The sequence below is a fragment of the Miniopterus natalensis genome, chromosome 5 (assembly GCF_054644295.1).
Source record: "Miniopterus natalensis isolate mMinNat1 chromosome 5, mMinNat1.hap1, whole genome shotgun sequence".
Taxonomy (NCBI): domain Eukaryota; kingdom Metazoa; phylum Chordata; class Mammalia; order Chiroptera; family Miniopteridae; genus Miniopterus; species Miniopterus natalensis.
In genome coordinates, this window is record NC_142085.1 from 69,724,176 (window position 1) to 69,739,700 (window position 15,525).

The 15,525-nt window shown below is 38.1% G+C and overlaps 1 protein-coding gene across 2 annotated transcripts in view; it reads right to left on the minus strand.

Annotated features, from left to right (window-relative positions):
• The window catches only part of ARHGAP18 (Rho GTPase activating protein 18), a 159,414-nt gene that overhangs the window by 44,237 nt on the left and 99,652 nt on the right, over nt 1–15,525 (minus strand). For both annotated transcript variants that reach the window (XM_016204991.2, XM_016204990.2), the window contains exons 2-4: nt 11,082–11,275; nt 7,684–7,919; nt 4,147–4,210 (exon numbers count right to left, since the gene is read on the minus strand). In XM_016204991.2, the coding sequence (XP_016060477.1) occupies nt 4,147–4,210; nt 7,684–7,919; nt 11,082–11,275 (494 nt within the window). The remainder of the gene's footprint in view (nt 1–4,146; nt 4,211–7,683; nt 7,920–11,081; nt 11,276–15,525) is intronic.

Consider the following 15,525-nt stretch of genomic DNA (forward strand, 5'->3'; position numbering starts at 1 on the left):
ATAATTAATGCTTATTTTAATAGTAAAAAGTATACTCAAGGAATCCTGCCATGGGTGGCATAGGGGGCTGGGGGTTGGGGGGAAGTAGAGGAGAAATGTGACTAGAAATCCACAGTTCAATTGTGGAATCTTTCTTTGGGGTCACAATTCTTAGACTGGGTCCACTACCAAAACATTGCTGGATAATCTCAAATTCTGAATGAAAACCTCACAAAAATTTAATAGACTTAATTGTTGTTTTATTTAGGTTGGTTGCAATCTGTCTTAGAACTAGCAATATACTATTTACTTTCCTGACAGTAGAACAGATTCCTGGAATAAGGCGACTTCCACACCCTGCATTTTTTCGTTCTGGAATGTTACCTACCTATCATAGTAAAAATTTCAAAACAAGAAATACTGCCAAAGCCTTAGTGCAGTGGGAGTCAGGCCTAGAGGTACCTGGTACAGCAATCAATAGCTTTTGCACCCAATTCTATCAAAGACTATAAAATGTCCTACAACTATAAACCTACAACATTTACATCAATATTTTAAGAGTATAATAAGTTTAACATTTTTTGTTTGTTTGTTTGCTGTTAATTCTACAGGGGGGGAATACATTTGAAAGCCTCTTGGCTGAAAACACCAGCTTTACACTTTGGAGAAAATACTTCTAAATTTTACTTTGATAAATTTTTGGTTTTGATGCAACTCATATTTTAAAAACCCTGGAACCAATGACAGGATTACTATTATTTTTCATTGCAGACCTTTAATTCATGGGGAGCAGAACTAAATTACAAAATAAACTTACACAGTACATTTACATATTATAGACTAATCCAAGGTGATGAAAGAGGTAAAGTTCATTTTTAAAATGAATAAATATATGTCACATACACATACCATTAAAAGTATGCTGCCTTCAGAAAAATATATTTATAGTTATTTAAATTAAAAACAAACAAAAAAAGTTTTGTTTTAATCAAAATAAAATTAAGAATAAATATACGTCTAGCCTGATCCACTCAATAAGCAGGGTGGCTCTGTGGTCATGTGACCTGAGCCGTCACACAGGACTCCAAGCTCAGAAGCACCCTGCCCTGGGCTTGATGCTCTGCTGTTACCTTCTTAAAATTAGAACAAGAAGCCCTACATTTTCAGTTTGCACCATGCCCTACAAATTACATAGCTGGTCCTAGTGGCCTCTCACAGCTAAGAAAATAACTAAGCATTTACCCATGTCAATTCTGAAAATAAAAATAAATTCGAGGCTCCTTGATAGTATTTATCTACCGTCATCTGATAGTATTTATCTACCGTCATCTGCTGTCATTTATGCCATATTTTATGACAATTTTTAAAAATTAGAATAACTAGACCTTCATTCAATTAATTTCTAAAGTATTAATTTAAATGCCAACGCCCAGTTTTAGTTTTATTTTCCTACTGGTTTAGACTGATTAATGTTTTACTGTGAATATATATGTTGGTTTCTTAGGAAACCATTTCAAGAGGGAAAAAAAAGATTAGCCATTTTCTTAAATTAGAAGTTACTTTTCCAGAATGTGACTGTTTATGGACGAGAATTTTGAAACTATTCCCTTTTCTCTTCAACACAAGTTAGAGTTACAATAAATACCACCACCCCCAACCATGAATTGTTCTTGCACTGAATTCAAAGCTGAGTAGAAAACACATAATTAAGTTATAATACATTTAAAACATATGAATTTCCTCTAAAAAGTGGCCAAAAAAGTACATAAAAGCATAAAGGTTCAAATGATAAATCAAGTCAGAGAAGATAGTAGGAAAAAATTGTCGGGGTAATGCAGGCATGCTGTGGGAATGGATAGTTAATTGGTTGACAAAGTGTCTATGAATCAATTATCTACTCTCAAAGAGAGAAAAGTTAAGAGTATGCTGAGATAAACCTTTTGGCTCTTAAAGTCCTCGAGTGTAAATAATATAATTTCTTTAATCTATTCCCCTTTGGTTTTGAAGTGGTCAATAGCACTAGGTTACAAACGTCTTACAAAACTCCTTGAAGTTAGTCAATTGTCCAAAATATCCCAAGTGCCTTTATTAAAAAAAATTTTTTTTCTTCCTCCATGGAAATAAAAAAGAAAGTATACATATTAATATGAAACTTTAAAAAATTATTAGGGCATTACTAATATATCTAAAGGCATGCATTAAACACTGTGTCTATCACAGACATCGAGTTGTATCACTTGAAGAGATAAGATTGATACTTAGCAGTACATTAATTCGAAATGTGACAACCCTTGCAACATTGCCACTTTATAAGTTCTTCATTTAGAATAAGTATCTTTGATTGAACATGTTTTTATAAAAGCCCAAGTGTAGGGAAACCTCTTACAATAGACCATGTCGTGCACGTCTTCAGATTCAAGCAGAAAGAGTTCCATGTTTGAACCCTAGACAATGTTTTCCATGCATTTCATCCAGAACCTTTCAATGTTTTTCATAACACTAGTTAATTCACTGGCTAGGGAAAGAGCACAGAAGTACCCAGAACAGGTGCAGCAGTAAATACTCAGTGACTTGGATGGCGTTACACACGTTCTCTATTACTCTGATTGGAGGCTCCATGCCCACTTCATAGCATTCCAGCAAAAGCAGATGTAAATCAGGCGGCAAATTTGCCACACTTCACTCGCCTGCTGCAAGCTGGGCTGGAAAGTGCTCCTATAGTGAACTTGTCTTCCAGGGCTTCTATTTATATAGCCTACATCACCATCTCTGGCAAGGAAGGAAAATACCAAGGAAAGACAATATCTTCCTCAGTATTCAGTTAGCGACCGCCAGTCACTGTTGCCCAAAGACTAAAGCATATTGACACTGGCACAAAAGGTTCATCTGTCTCTCTTGATGACCCAGCTCTCTAGCAGGCCAGCCCTGGGTATTCCAGTTTGCTTGCCATTTCAATGTTTGATGGTATGTAGACTTGGGGAAACACCCAGTAATTCCATTCTGATAGAAAACATGCAACTAGAGAAACCTCCACAAGATAGTAAAATCAAGTGCTTTTACAGATAGATATAAATATACAGACATGTATGTGTGCATACACACATCTACATATATACAGAGGTGTGCATCTGTGAGTGTTTGTGTGTTTTAAAGGCAGGCAGGGGTGCAGGAGAGTTCTCAGAAAAGTATGGAAAAAATACACATACTAGATGCTCCAAGGCTCCAAAATGCCCCATATAACCTTGGACTAACCCCTGATTTTTACAGGACATTTGGGAACCCTTCCCAGTCCTCCCCAGTCTACCTGATACTCTTGCCCCACTATTTCCAATCTGAATACAACACTACTAATGGCATGGACACTTCAGGTGCCAGGTCTTAGGAACATAAACAAAAGGACAAGCCTCCAGCCAGAATCCCACAGCCACGGGCCACCTTTGTTACAGTTTTTAAATAACAACACATTAAAAATCAAAATTTTAAGCTTAAGTCTATTTCTTTAATTTAGAACATTTTTCCTTTCTGTTAATAAATGAAAGAGCTATAAATTCTTTCTTGATAAGTACTAACAAAGTCTTAATATTTATTTCTATCCATACCTTGAATTTTTAATCCATTTCTCAAATAACAGATAGAGAAGAGGAAAAGTATATAAAGGAAAATTATAATCAATTGTCCAAAATATCTTATATGTTTTTAAAAGTTTTTCTAAACTTTCTGAAAAGTAATCCATGAAGAACTTATGATATGAGAGCAAGGCTTCAAATTCACTGGCTCCACTTACTAGCTGTCTGGCCTTGAGAAAGCGACGTCACCGGTTCTCTCATCTGTAAAATGGGTTAAGAACAACACCTACTATATAGAGTTCTTGAGCATATTAAATTAGGTAAACATCTCTGCATAGTGCCAGGCACATGGTAAACATTCGGGAAAAGTGACTATGTATAAAGATGTTAGAACAGAGAAATATGCAAACATTAACCAATCATCATCATCATCATCAAAGGCTCACTATGTGCTCAGCCTTCTGTGGTTATCTACCTGGGCACTTTACATTACTACTTTCATAAAATTTTCTTACTAGAATTGAAAGTGAATGTTTTAAAAGGCTGTATCTGTTTGTTATACTAATAAAAGGGAAAATACAAGAAAACACGTCCAACATACCATCTTTTCCTTGGTATTTGTTTTCATTTGTTCTGACTGACTGTGATTCAGTGCCATCTGGAGCCTAAAGATAGAAAATGGGCCATTTAGTCATCTCCAACTCACAACCAGAAAAATGGTATTGTAAATAATTCCATTGCTAACCTTTAGGATATAAGAAATGTACTCAGAATTATAGCAATCACGGGAAAAAGAGTACTATGGTTATAATCAACAAATATTTGATTACCCACACAACTTGTAAGACACGATACTGAGCACCATGGAGAGCATGAAGGATGTCGAGGGTGTCCCTGCTATCACGGAGGCCGATATTTAGTTGAGGGGAAAAGACAAACATATCAAAAAGCTAGTGATATCCATCAGTAGATGAGTAGACAAACAAAATGGTCTATCCACATGATGGGATATTATTTGGCAATAAAAGGAAATGAAGTACTGATGCATGCTACAGCGTGGATGAACCTTGAAAACATTGTGCTAAGTGAAAGGAACCAGTCCATTTCTATGAAATGCCCAGAAAGGGCAAACCATAGAGACAGAAAACAGATTACTGGTTGCCTAGGAGTAATGAGGGAAATAGAAGGAATGACTGCTAATGGGTAGAGGCTTTCTTTTGGCAATGATGAAAATGTGCGAAAATTGATTGTGGTGATGGCTACAAATATGTGAATATACTAAGAAGCACGGAATTGCAGACTTTACCTGGATGATTTGGATGGTATATGAACTATATCTCAATAAGGCTATCATGAAACAAAATTATGAGGTGACAGGTAGGTAATAAAATAGAAATCTTCAAATTTAAAAAAAGCTAGTGGTAAAGGTGAGATAAATTAAAACTAAATTACCAAACGGGCATTAAGGGCACAGATATGCAAAGGAACTCCTTTTTCAAGGGGTTGGAGCAGTGCCATGTGAGGAATGTAGCTCTCCAAGGGTTTATGGACATGGTAAAACATGCTGACTCTCCTCACCAGTAAGTGTGGCCAGGCAGTGCTTCCTCCTTTCCAAGCCGGGCTTCAGAAGGAACTCAGTAATCAGGAAGGGGAGTCTAGATCAATCACACAGAGACGCCTAATTGAATGAATTATTTTTAAAATAATCATTCGATTGGATTTTCATCTCTACACAAAAGAAGGTGGTGGCCTTTGGAGTCGCCCTCACCATACCTTTCACCTCAAGCTGTGAGCCAAGAAGGACCCTTCCCTTCCCACAGCCTAAGAAGAGTCTAGAAAAGCCCTGGGTCAGGTACCTAGGGATTGTTCCTGCACTACTTAAAGGCCGGTGGCACCAGGGAGAGCCTATGGTGACTACAGAATGGGGGTCACAGCACTACTTCAGTCCCCCTGGGGACTGAGCCATACCCCCGTCCGTCTTCCGTGCACAAGCCCACGGAGGCCAGCCCTCCACAGCACAGCGAGCCAGTGAGTGATTCCGATCTACACATGAACACGTATCTGAGAGCATGTGGTGGGAATTGTTTGCCTTAGCAATTGAAGATGACAGTGCAGATGGTAGTCATTTCTGTATTATATTTCCCGGTGTCAGCAAGGGCTTCGTGGGGAAGCATTTAAAGTGGAAGAGCTGAATGTGAACTTATTTGAGAACAGAGGAACTGCAGGTGAAGACGGCTGGCCCGTGTTCGCTTGAGGGATGGAGGGCATGGCTCTAATGGGCCGCAGTGTTTCAGTTGAGGGCCTGCCGTGTAACCGAGTCGACATTCATTTAAATTACTTGTGAGAGTTCTCTTTTCAGGACTCCATCAGATGATACAATCTACCAATTACCTTGAACTCAAACCACGTAGTTTACACATTACCAGGGATTTGCTGAAAAATCCTGCTTCTGCAGCCCCGAGTAGCAACATCCTCTTGGAAACTGGCATGAATCCCACAGTACACATATTGCTCAGGCCCGGCTCTGTCCTCTCCCCCGTTTCACCTCCTCTTACCTCCTTTGGTTGGTAATGCTATATTTCCTTACCATTTTTTCTAAAACCTGGACACCTAGCCCAGTCCTTCAATTCCAGTAGACGTTCCAAATAACCACTGGGTGGTAAGCAAGTGCTTAATTGCCTCACAGCCCCAAGAACCTGCCTGGAACAACCCATGGACCTCAAAACTGTAAAATAGACTGGTTTCGATCCACAACTGACCATGCAAGTGGAGAAGAAATCTGCAGCTATAAAGGATTTCTTAGAATAACGAAATGTCTGCAAAGAGCAAAAATCCTCTACATGACAGAAAGATACCTCAAATAAAAGCCCTCCCATCCTTTGTTTCTTTACGGAATCATGGAATTTTTGTTATTTTTTATTTATAGTGTAAATAGTCTCATGTATGGATTACTTAATATCAGATCACATATGGAAACCCAAATATAGCAGGATGCGTAGTGGTTAAAAAAGTCAAACAAATTAGGGTTTACTATCTATGGGACATTGAGCAAGTCACTTAAAGTCTATGAGCCTCGGCCGTAGAATGAAAATGGTAATACCTCACTCGAAAGACAGCTGTAAGGATTGAAGGAGAGAAGGCAAGGAAGGCAGTTAGCACAGAGAGTGTTCGGTGATGGCAGCAATAATTATTATTATTATTATTATTATTATTATTATTATTGTGATCACCGCTCAAGGTTCCTTTTGTTTGCTCTTATTCCAACCACCTTACTATACTTTCTAGGCCAGAGCTATTCAGAGTCATCCGAGAACAGGCCAGAATAAAGATCGACTTTAATCCTAAGAACATCATCTAATTCAGTGCTTTTTTTTTTTTTCTCTTTTTAGTAGTAAGACTTTCCTCATGAAGGAACGGATGTTATTTACATTTTGTGCAAGCTCATTATGTCCTCACAGATGAATAACACAGCCCACCCACTGGCTGTTTTGAGTAGCACTGTTCTAGGCACTGTAGGTCCCGTACTTGACCATATCTTCCTGACATCTTTTCATTCATGAGTCCCATATGGCTTCCACTAATAAATTAATCATCTTGACAAAATATTTAATCAAATCTTCTATGTGCTGGGCACCATGCTAAGTGCTATTCACAAAAGGGAAGTTATTTCATACTTTCAGGGTCCCTGTTTGTCATTCGGCTACAATCAGCTCCCTCACGTCTCACTTCCAATCATCTTCAAATGAGTCTAGGGAAAAGCAAACGTTCCTACAAGAGTTAACAGATGAAGAAGAATTCCCTACCTCCTACTTTTCTATAAGGAACAATTGGTAGTCACATTGTTTGGGGTAGGTGGGGGTGCGGGGCCACTCCTAAGGCTCCAAGGACACCTCACACAAGGGTTATCACACTGAACAGTAACTTGCTTAATTTTCTGCCCCCTCAGCATTCACTTCTAGGAGGATAGAGACCAAGTCCCTCTTGATCGCTGCCTGCACAGAGCTTCAGTGCCTGGCATATAATGTGCTCATAATGTTTTTTATGATTTGAATTCGACTGGATCGGTCTAGTTGATTCTAAGCAATCATTCCTTTGCTTTAACATCAAAAAAAAAAAAAAAAAGAAGAAGAAAACCTACTTTTTCTTTTGACTGTGTCTGTTGAGAAAATATGTCTCTGACGTCAGGAATGTGGTGCTGTTTGTTTTTTTTCCTTAAGGTCTGGGAGACAGTCTCTACCCGTTTCTGAACAGCTGCTGCCTGCGTCCGGGTTAATGTTGATAAAAACACCATGCTTTCTTGGGGATCTTCAGCAGACTCTCCAAAGAGATTAGACAAACCAGCCTCCTTAAGCCACTCTTCTTCCAATTCACCCTCTGAGACAGTAGAGAAAAATGGGATTTAAGATCACAAAATGGAAGAACTTGCACACTTTTTTTAGCTTTTAAAAAAACTCTTCCTGAAACTCTTCTATTGCAACCGAATCATAGTGCTAAGAATCATTATCTGAAACTTGGACAACTGCCATAAACTCCAGCTACAAAGATATCAAGTTTTAGATCCATTTCATACATACTCAATTAAAAAATTTAAATGACTTCACATGTAATTAACCTCTATAACTTCTCTGCAGATTAACTATGGGCAGATATTACTGTTCCCTTTTCAGAGATGAGCCAGCAATGAAAATATAACTTATCTCCATGAAGCTATAGAAGGAAGTCAATATCGGGGATATCCGTTAAAGTCCTGTTTCTTGGCTTAAATTCAGCACCACCCCCGAATTCAACACTAATTGATGGGAAGGTTTGTTTTCTCTGTTCACTGTCGCTGACAGGGAGTGTGACAAATAAGTAAAGAGCATCTGGACATCAGGAACTAATCAATGTCGAGTTCATTTATTTTAATTCCCCTAATCACCACATCAGACTCATGTCTTAAAAATTAAGAAAGAAAAAAAAAAAAGCACACTATTTTAATAAAATTTCAAAAACCTTATAGACAACAAATTACACACCTAGATCAATTTAAAACACTAAAAGCAGGATGTAAACAATAAAGCAAATATTGTAAGATCTAATAAAAATTACAGAAAAACAGAATAGATTCACACCAAGCACCAAGTTTATATAGGAACGTGAAAGACCAACTACTTGGGACACAAAGACTTGCATCCATACCCCATGCTTGCAGCTCAACAGCCACATCACTTTGGACCAGTCACTTAGCCTCACGCTGACTTCGTTTTCTCATCTGTAGCCACAGCACAGCTGTCCTAGCTGCCCCGTGACCAAACGTGAGAAAGTCACATGGGACGAGCTTTGCAGGGCTCCATCATAGCTTGTGCCACGTGAGGTAGCACTGACTGGTTCTGCCTGTCTATCCTTCTGCACTACATAAACTCCCTGAGGGTAGAAATCAAGTATTAATAACCTTGGCTTCAAGAAACATAATGTAGTGCCAGACATTGTGCATGCCTGGCAACAAAAACTGTTTTCTACTGACATAAAGTCAGCCATTATTATTAATACTGTTAAAGTAGAACTCAGTGAGGTGTATAAAATCAAACTGCCAGGAAAAAAGCTCATATTGCCATGATAAACAATATTACAATATTGAATCATTTGTTCCACTAAAAAGTAGAGGTAAAACTCAATCTAAAGTCAAAGAAAAGGCAGGGACATGTAGACACATTCTTAGTTTTCTTGATAACCACATAATGAACAACAATCTACGAATGTGTTTTCATCTTAGAAAGTTATGAAATAGCTAATGACATACGGCTATGTATCAGGCCTGAATGCTGTGTCCTGTAAAAATGTTTTCTTATTCAGACGATCCCTGGTGTGCTGTGTCGATATTGAAACATTGAGACAGAAAGATCGATTTATCACCAATAAGCCTGACTTTACTGGTAAAGTGAAAAAAAAAAATTAAAGTACAATGAAAGAAAACCCAAACAAAAGAATGAATTGATTATAATTTTCTTTTAAAAATCTAAGAAATGTTAAATTAAGAAAAATCTCCAATTTTTCTTTTTAAAGTATTATTGGTAAATTTTTCAAGCAACACTGTAACAAAGGAGAAAGACCTTTTTAGGCAGATTTTGCTGCTTAAGCAAATCAATACTAAGTCATTTAGTTAGGAAGTCTTCCATTGAAAAGGGAGCACTATTAGTGGGTCACGCGGCACTGGCTGTGGCTCTTCCTCTTTTGGCATTTATATCAACCTATATACCAAAGCCATACTGACAAACTTATGGATGGCCCAAGGCATAGAAAGAAAAGTATGTAATAGATGCCAAAATTGGGCATCAAAACTTGATGATTGCTTGAATTTAAAAGATTAAGAGAAACAGTATGGCCCTGGCTGGTGTGGCTCAGTTGGCAGAACATCATCTCGTGCACCAAAAGGTCGCCAGTTCAATTCCTGGTCAGGGCATATGCTGGGCTGCAGGTTCGGTCCCTGGTGGGGTGCGTGCATGCAGGAGGCAACCAACCGATATTTCTCTCTCACATCAATGTTTCTCTTTCTCTCCCTCTCCCTCTCCCTTCCTCTCTCTCTCTCTAACAAAAAAAAAAACAAAAAAACAAAACAAAACAAACAAACAAACAAAAAAACCGCAATAAAAACATATCAAAAAATAGTATTAAAGTTAAGGGGAAAAAAGTAAAGTTTTACATATTTCTTCCAGAATATCAAGTGTAGTAGTGGAGACTGCGGAAAATATGGCTGGAAAGAGACTTGAAAGAGATTATGAACTAAATACAAGATAGAAGCAAATAGAGAGGCTAAAAAAATACTAACGCCATCTTCCATTGTCCAAATCCATACTCTCAGGTTAGCTGGTCACACCTATGGCATTGCATCCAATTTGGGGTGCTATACTTTGAAAGATAAGATGTCCAGGAGTAGGACAGGTTTGAAAGCCACCCTCAAGGAACAGTTCGTGTGAATCTTTTTTCCTCCTAGAAAGGACTTGGTGAGCAACAAAATAACTATCTTTAAACATTTGAATGGCTATCAGGTAAAAATAGAATAGACTCGTTCTGCTCCTCCAAAAAACCAAAACTACAGCATGTGAAATAAAGGGAGTATAGAAGATTGTAACCAATGAAATATAGAACATCAAAACAACTCAAGCTGACTGACCAGTGGAAAAACAGCATCATGGCAAAGTAGTGAGCTTTCCACCAGCATCTACCCCCACTAGAAGCCATATGACCATTTGGCTAGGACACCGCAGAAGAAATTCAAAGGCAGGTTAGATGATTTCAAAGATGAAGTCTAGTGTTAAAATTCTATGGCACAGTGAGCTTAGCCAACAAGATTGTAGCCATATAAGCCTAAAGGAATTTACTCACGCCACTTGTAATTGGCAGCTGCAACCATAAATCTGCCACAAACAGTAATTCTCAAGTTGAAAGGCAACCTGCATTGTGTTTTTTGGGTTGCCCTATCTTTAATTTTTTACTGTTGTACTCATCTCCCATAAATACACATCCAAACCAAAAAAGTTGTATTTAGCTTGTTATTACCATCGGGCTCTTTGACGACCACCACCTCTTGATCTTGTCTGTTCTCATTAGATTTCTTGATATTGTCTAGTTCATTCCAATAGTCCTCCATGGTTAGTTCATCCACGGAATCCTGGGAACTCGATCGATCAAATGGAGGCTTCTCCTTAACTTTGGTGAGTTCTTGGTTCATAGTATACTGGCCACATCTACGACTATAAATTCAAAAGAAAACATGGTTCATTTTAGTACGTGAGGAGGCAGTAAAATTTCTAAAATATCATAGCACTGAGCTGAAAAATTTGGAAACTCCTTAAATTCTCCTTAATAAAACCAGAGATATATATTTTGAAACTATTTACCTTGAGATGCTACTAATTATAATGTGCTTGTAGAACACATAGCAATGTGAGAAATCATTTTTCCATTTCCATTTCACTTATATTATTTTGACTTCTTTAAACCTGAAACTTTGTTCTTAGAAAATAGCAGTTAAATCTAGAGGCTACTAGTTAATTACAAATGAGGATTGAATTTGTACACAATATTTCACATTTATCATTTATATCTGTAAACCAAACTCAGTCAACCCTTATATAGCAAATATCTGTAATCAATAAATTAGGTACTTTTTTAGTTTCCATTTTATTTTTGGAACCAAAACATGAAGAGAAGAATTGCACATTAAGTTCACTGTTACATTTTACTACAGAAAGCAACTTCTAATCTTTAGTTATAAATGTACCCCATTGCTCATACGTATTTTTAAAGTGGTAAAACTTCACTTCTTGGAAAAATTAATTTACTGGTGATTCTCAATACCTAGGATTACCACTTAACATTTATTTCAAATATCATCCATAAAGAAAGGATAAGTTGAATTAAGGAAGGTACTTTTATGACTTCAAGTTACTATATTTTTTCTTTATAAGTCACATCTCACCTTCTACTAAAATTGAATTAAAGGGCTTTATCATAAAAACCCATATATAATAGAAATTTAAAATTCTTGTTTCGTATTGTTTACTTTGAGACAGAGAGACAAAGCCTAATGACTTAAAAGAGGAAAATTATCAGTTATAGTGCCTCTCCTTTATATTCAATAATGTTTAAAAAATACAATTTGAGTCGGGACAATAACTGGTGAACTAGTGCTTTGTTATTCTAATTTCATATTGCTCTTTTATCTCCCAAGATGATCTTAGGAAGTAGTACATTGCTAGATTGGTTTTAGTTACTGCACACACAGAATAAAAATAAATGCAATAAAACAAAATTCCTTAATAGTGTGTGAACATTTTTACATTTAAACTGGCCTTCCCTATAATTATTTAAAATAGTCAGATTTAATGCTACGTAAGGGAGAGAGGGTGATTAAACTCTAGTCAAAGCTACACACCAGTTAAATTTCAATGGTTTCTTAGAAAAAGGCAAAGAACTTAATTGCCTACTGCTGCAAATAAATGCAATGTAACTGACTACTTAACTGTAATATGCTAATAATCTAGTTTTATTTCTGTAAAGATGGCTCGCTCTCTCTGCCTTGATTATGCACTGGCTGCATGCATGACTGAAAAACTGCCCCAGTCTCTGCTGAGAAGCGTAGCGGGGTGGTGATGGATGAGAGAGAGCAGGACTGGGGCCAACAGGAGGAAGTCTAGGCATGTTTGTGTGAATCTCTTTCCTCCCGTCTCCATTGTCCATTGTTTGCCTCCCTCTCCCTCAATTCAAGGGCCACTTCCTCCCTCCCTGCCCCAACCGTCCTGTTTACATCCCTGTATCCCAGCCTGGTCCCCTTCTCTCACCCAGGTGGCCCCTGATAAAGTCACTGTTCTCTTAGAGAGTTTACACTCCTGCTTCCAAAATTTAAATGTGAATAAGAAAGCTCTCTCTCTCTTTAAAACAGGTGTGGGAACCATCTGGCCCAGGGGCCTCACACGGCCTTTGAAATCATAGGGTCTGGCCCTGCCAAGGCAAACACAGGCAGGAGTCAAAATTCAATAAATCTAGGAGCCTTTTCCAATAGCTAATTTTTAAGTTGATAATTTTGTATGGCCCGCGACTGATGTTATCAATATCCAAGTGGCCCTTGGCAGAAAAAAGGTTCCCCACCCCTGCTTTAAAACAAATAATTGTTTTTAAATTTCTGTGATCAGCAGCTTAACTTCTTTATGGGTCCTTCATAATCCTTAATTCTACTCTACCAGAGTAGCTAAAAGTAATTTACAGAATGTCTGCCAGATTCATTTTGGGTTCGTCGCATGTCCAACAGAGGCTCTACCCTTGCTTTTGTTTTATCCCTCCTTGCAATGTAAGACTGTCCACTTCATTCCTATCTTCTACAACCCTTTGCCCACGCGAGGCTACGATAAGTACCATGGAATGTGTGAGGTGTAATGACTAATGCCAAATAATTTGGTTTATCTGCTCACAGGAAAGAGAAGCAGTTGAACTTAAACTACATTAAGTCTTTCACTCCTGAAAGAATGTGTTTATTCTGGCAAGAACTTTCCAGTAAATTTCCATTAAGATAGCATGCGCAGAAAAATGCAAGGGCATTGAGCGACGGCAATGTTACGTAAATACACCTTCTATATCAAGCCCTGCTTTCAGAAAATACACAAAGCAAAAATCTAATTACTTAGTGCCGATGAATCCGCTCAATATTTGGACTTTAATAAGATTCAAAAGCTGAATAGGTTTGCTATGAAAACCTGAAAATACTGAGTCATGGAAAGGTGGATTTTTTTCCTTGATCATCGGTAAATGTTATAAGAAAAAATTTTTTTAAATATTAGAGAACGGGGAGTGGGGAGGAGGCAACCATTCAGTGATAAGATGACCCTCCTTAGTCAGCAAGCCCTGTATTTTATATTTTCTCTAAAAATGTAACTGAACATTCTTTAATTATGATTTACATCAATAAACATGTCATGTCACGTCTTTTCTTCTCAGAATATTCTCTGCTTTTGAACTCCAGACAGGCAATGGCTAAAAGTCTGGGCCTTCTTAAAACTGTCCTGGTAAGAGGCCAGTTAACTAGTTTCCTCTCTTCTGTGTTTAGAAGTATGTTATATGATACCATGTTCATTCTGCAAATTGGGTTCAAGAACATAAAGCAACATCTGCTACACATAATAAAGTGCAGAGCAGAAATATTTTATATTTCCAAAAGATCCAAGCCAACACATGGTGCTGAAATCGAAGACACACAGGCAACTACCAATTGACTTACTGGCAAAAGATTGTTCTACATTCTTTCTCCCTCACCCCCCCCTCCAGAATCCTATGTGCTAATCCCATGGCCACTCTTCCAACACTGTCATTCCTCCTCTTTGACAACTACCACGACAAAACTAGACACCATCCCCTAAAAGAAGTTGCTCCCTAGCTAACTGTGCGAGCCATGATCTGGTGCAACTAGCCTTCTAATACATCACAGTGCCCATTTTCCGTGGGCACTAAAGTCACCAGAAAACACTAACTTTACAGACCCTAATTCAGGAAATGTTCTTTCTTTTTCATCTTGCTAGAACAATCCCATACTGTGTTTATAAAAATTAAAAAAAAAATTTTAAAAATGGGGGCTTTGTTTTCCCCAAATATATTTTCTCCTATTTTTTCTGTGATATTTTCACCTGATCAGTGAATTTCAAATGAACTGATATTATTCAAGGTATTAGGAATGCCTGCCATTTACTTTGTCACAGAGAACAGTAAGCTGGTCTGACACCATGCTCTTCACAAGGTGGTGGGGTGGAGGTTGCCATGCAGTACACTGTGCCTACTGGAAGAACACAAGCCGGCTGATGAGTCATCCCAGTAGCAATGCAGTCGGCGAAATGACATGGAGGCATGGGACTGAGAGTTGTAAGTACCAAATGGTTCCAGCTCTACTTAACTACCTCTGTGATTCTGGAAAATCACTTAACTTCTCTCATCCTAACTCCTATCTGTAAATGGGAAGGGTACCAATAGCCTTGACTGCTTTGTTGAGTTATCAAGTGAGAATTCCTCGGGAAGTGCCTCATAGATAACCATGGAGAGGACACTCAAGTTAGCATCATTGCTAATATCTGTATGACTGCTAACTACATATAACTGTCCCTCCCACAGTTTAATAAGGCCACCTGTGTCTTCTTCGAAGATTCAGATTTACTTATTCTCTAGGACAGTTATTCTTTTTTTCTTTTTTCTTTTGTAATGTGTTTTTATTTATTTCAGAAAGAGGAAAGGAAAGAGAGAGAGAGACAGAAACATCAGTGATGAGAGAGTGTCATTGATCGGCTGCCTCCTGCATGGCCCCTGCTGGGGATCGAGCCCACAACCCAGGCATGTGCCCTGACCAGGAATAGAACGTCCATCTCCTGGATCGTGGATCGATGCTCAATTGCTGAACAACACTGGCCAGGTGGTCTCAGGACTCCTCCACATGCTTAAAAAACTGAAAGTACCCTCAAAGAGC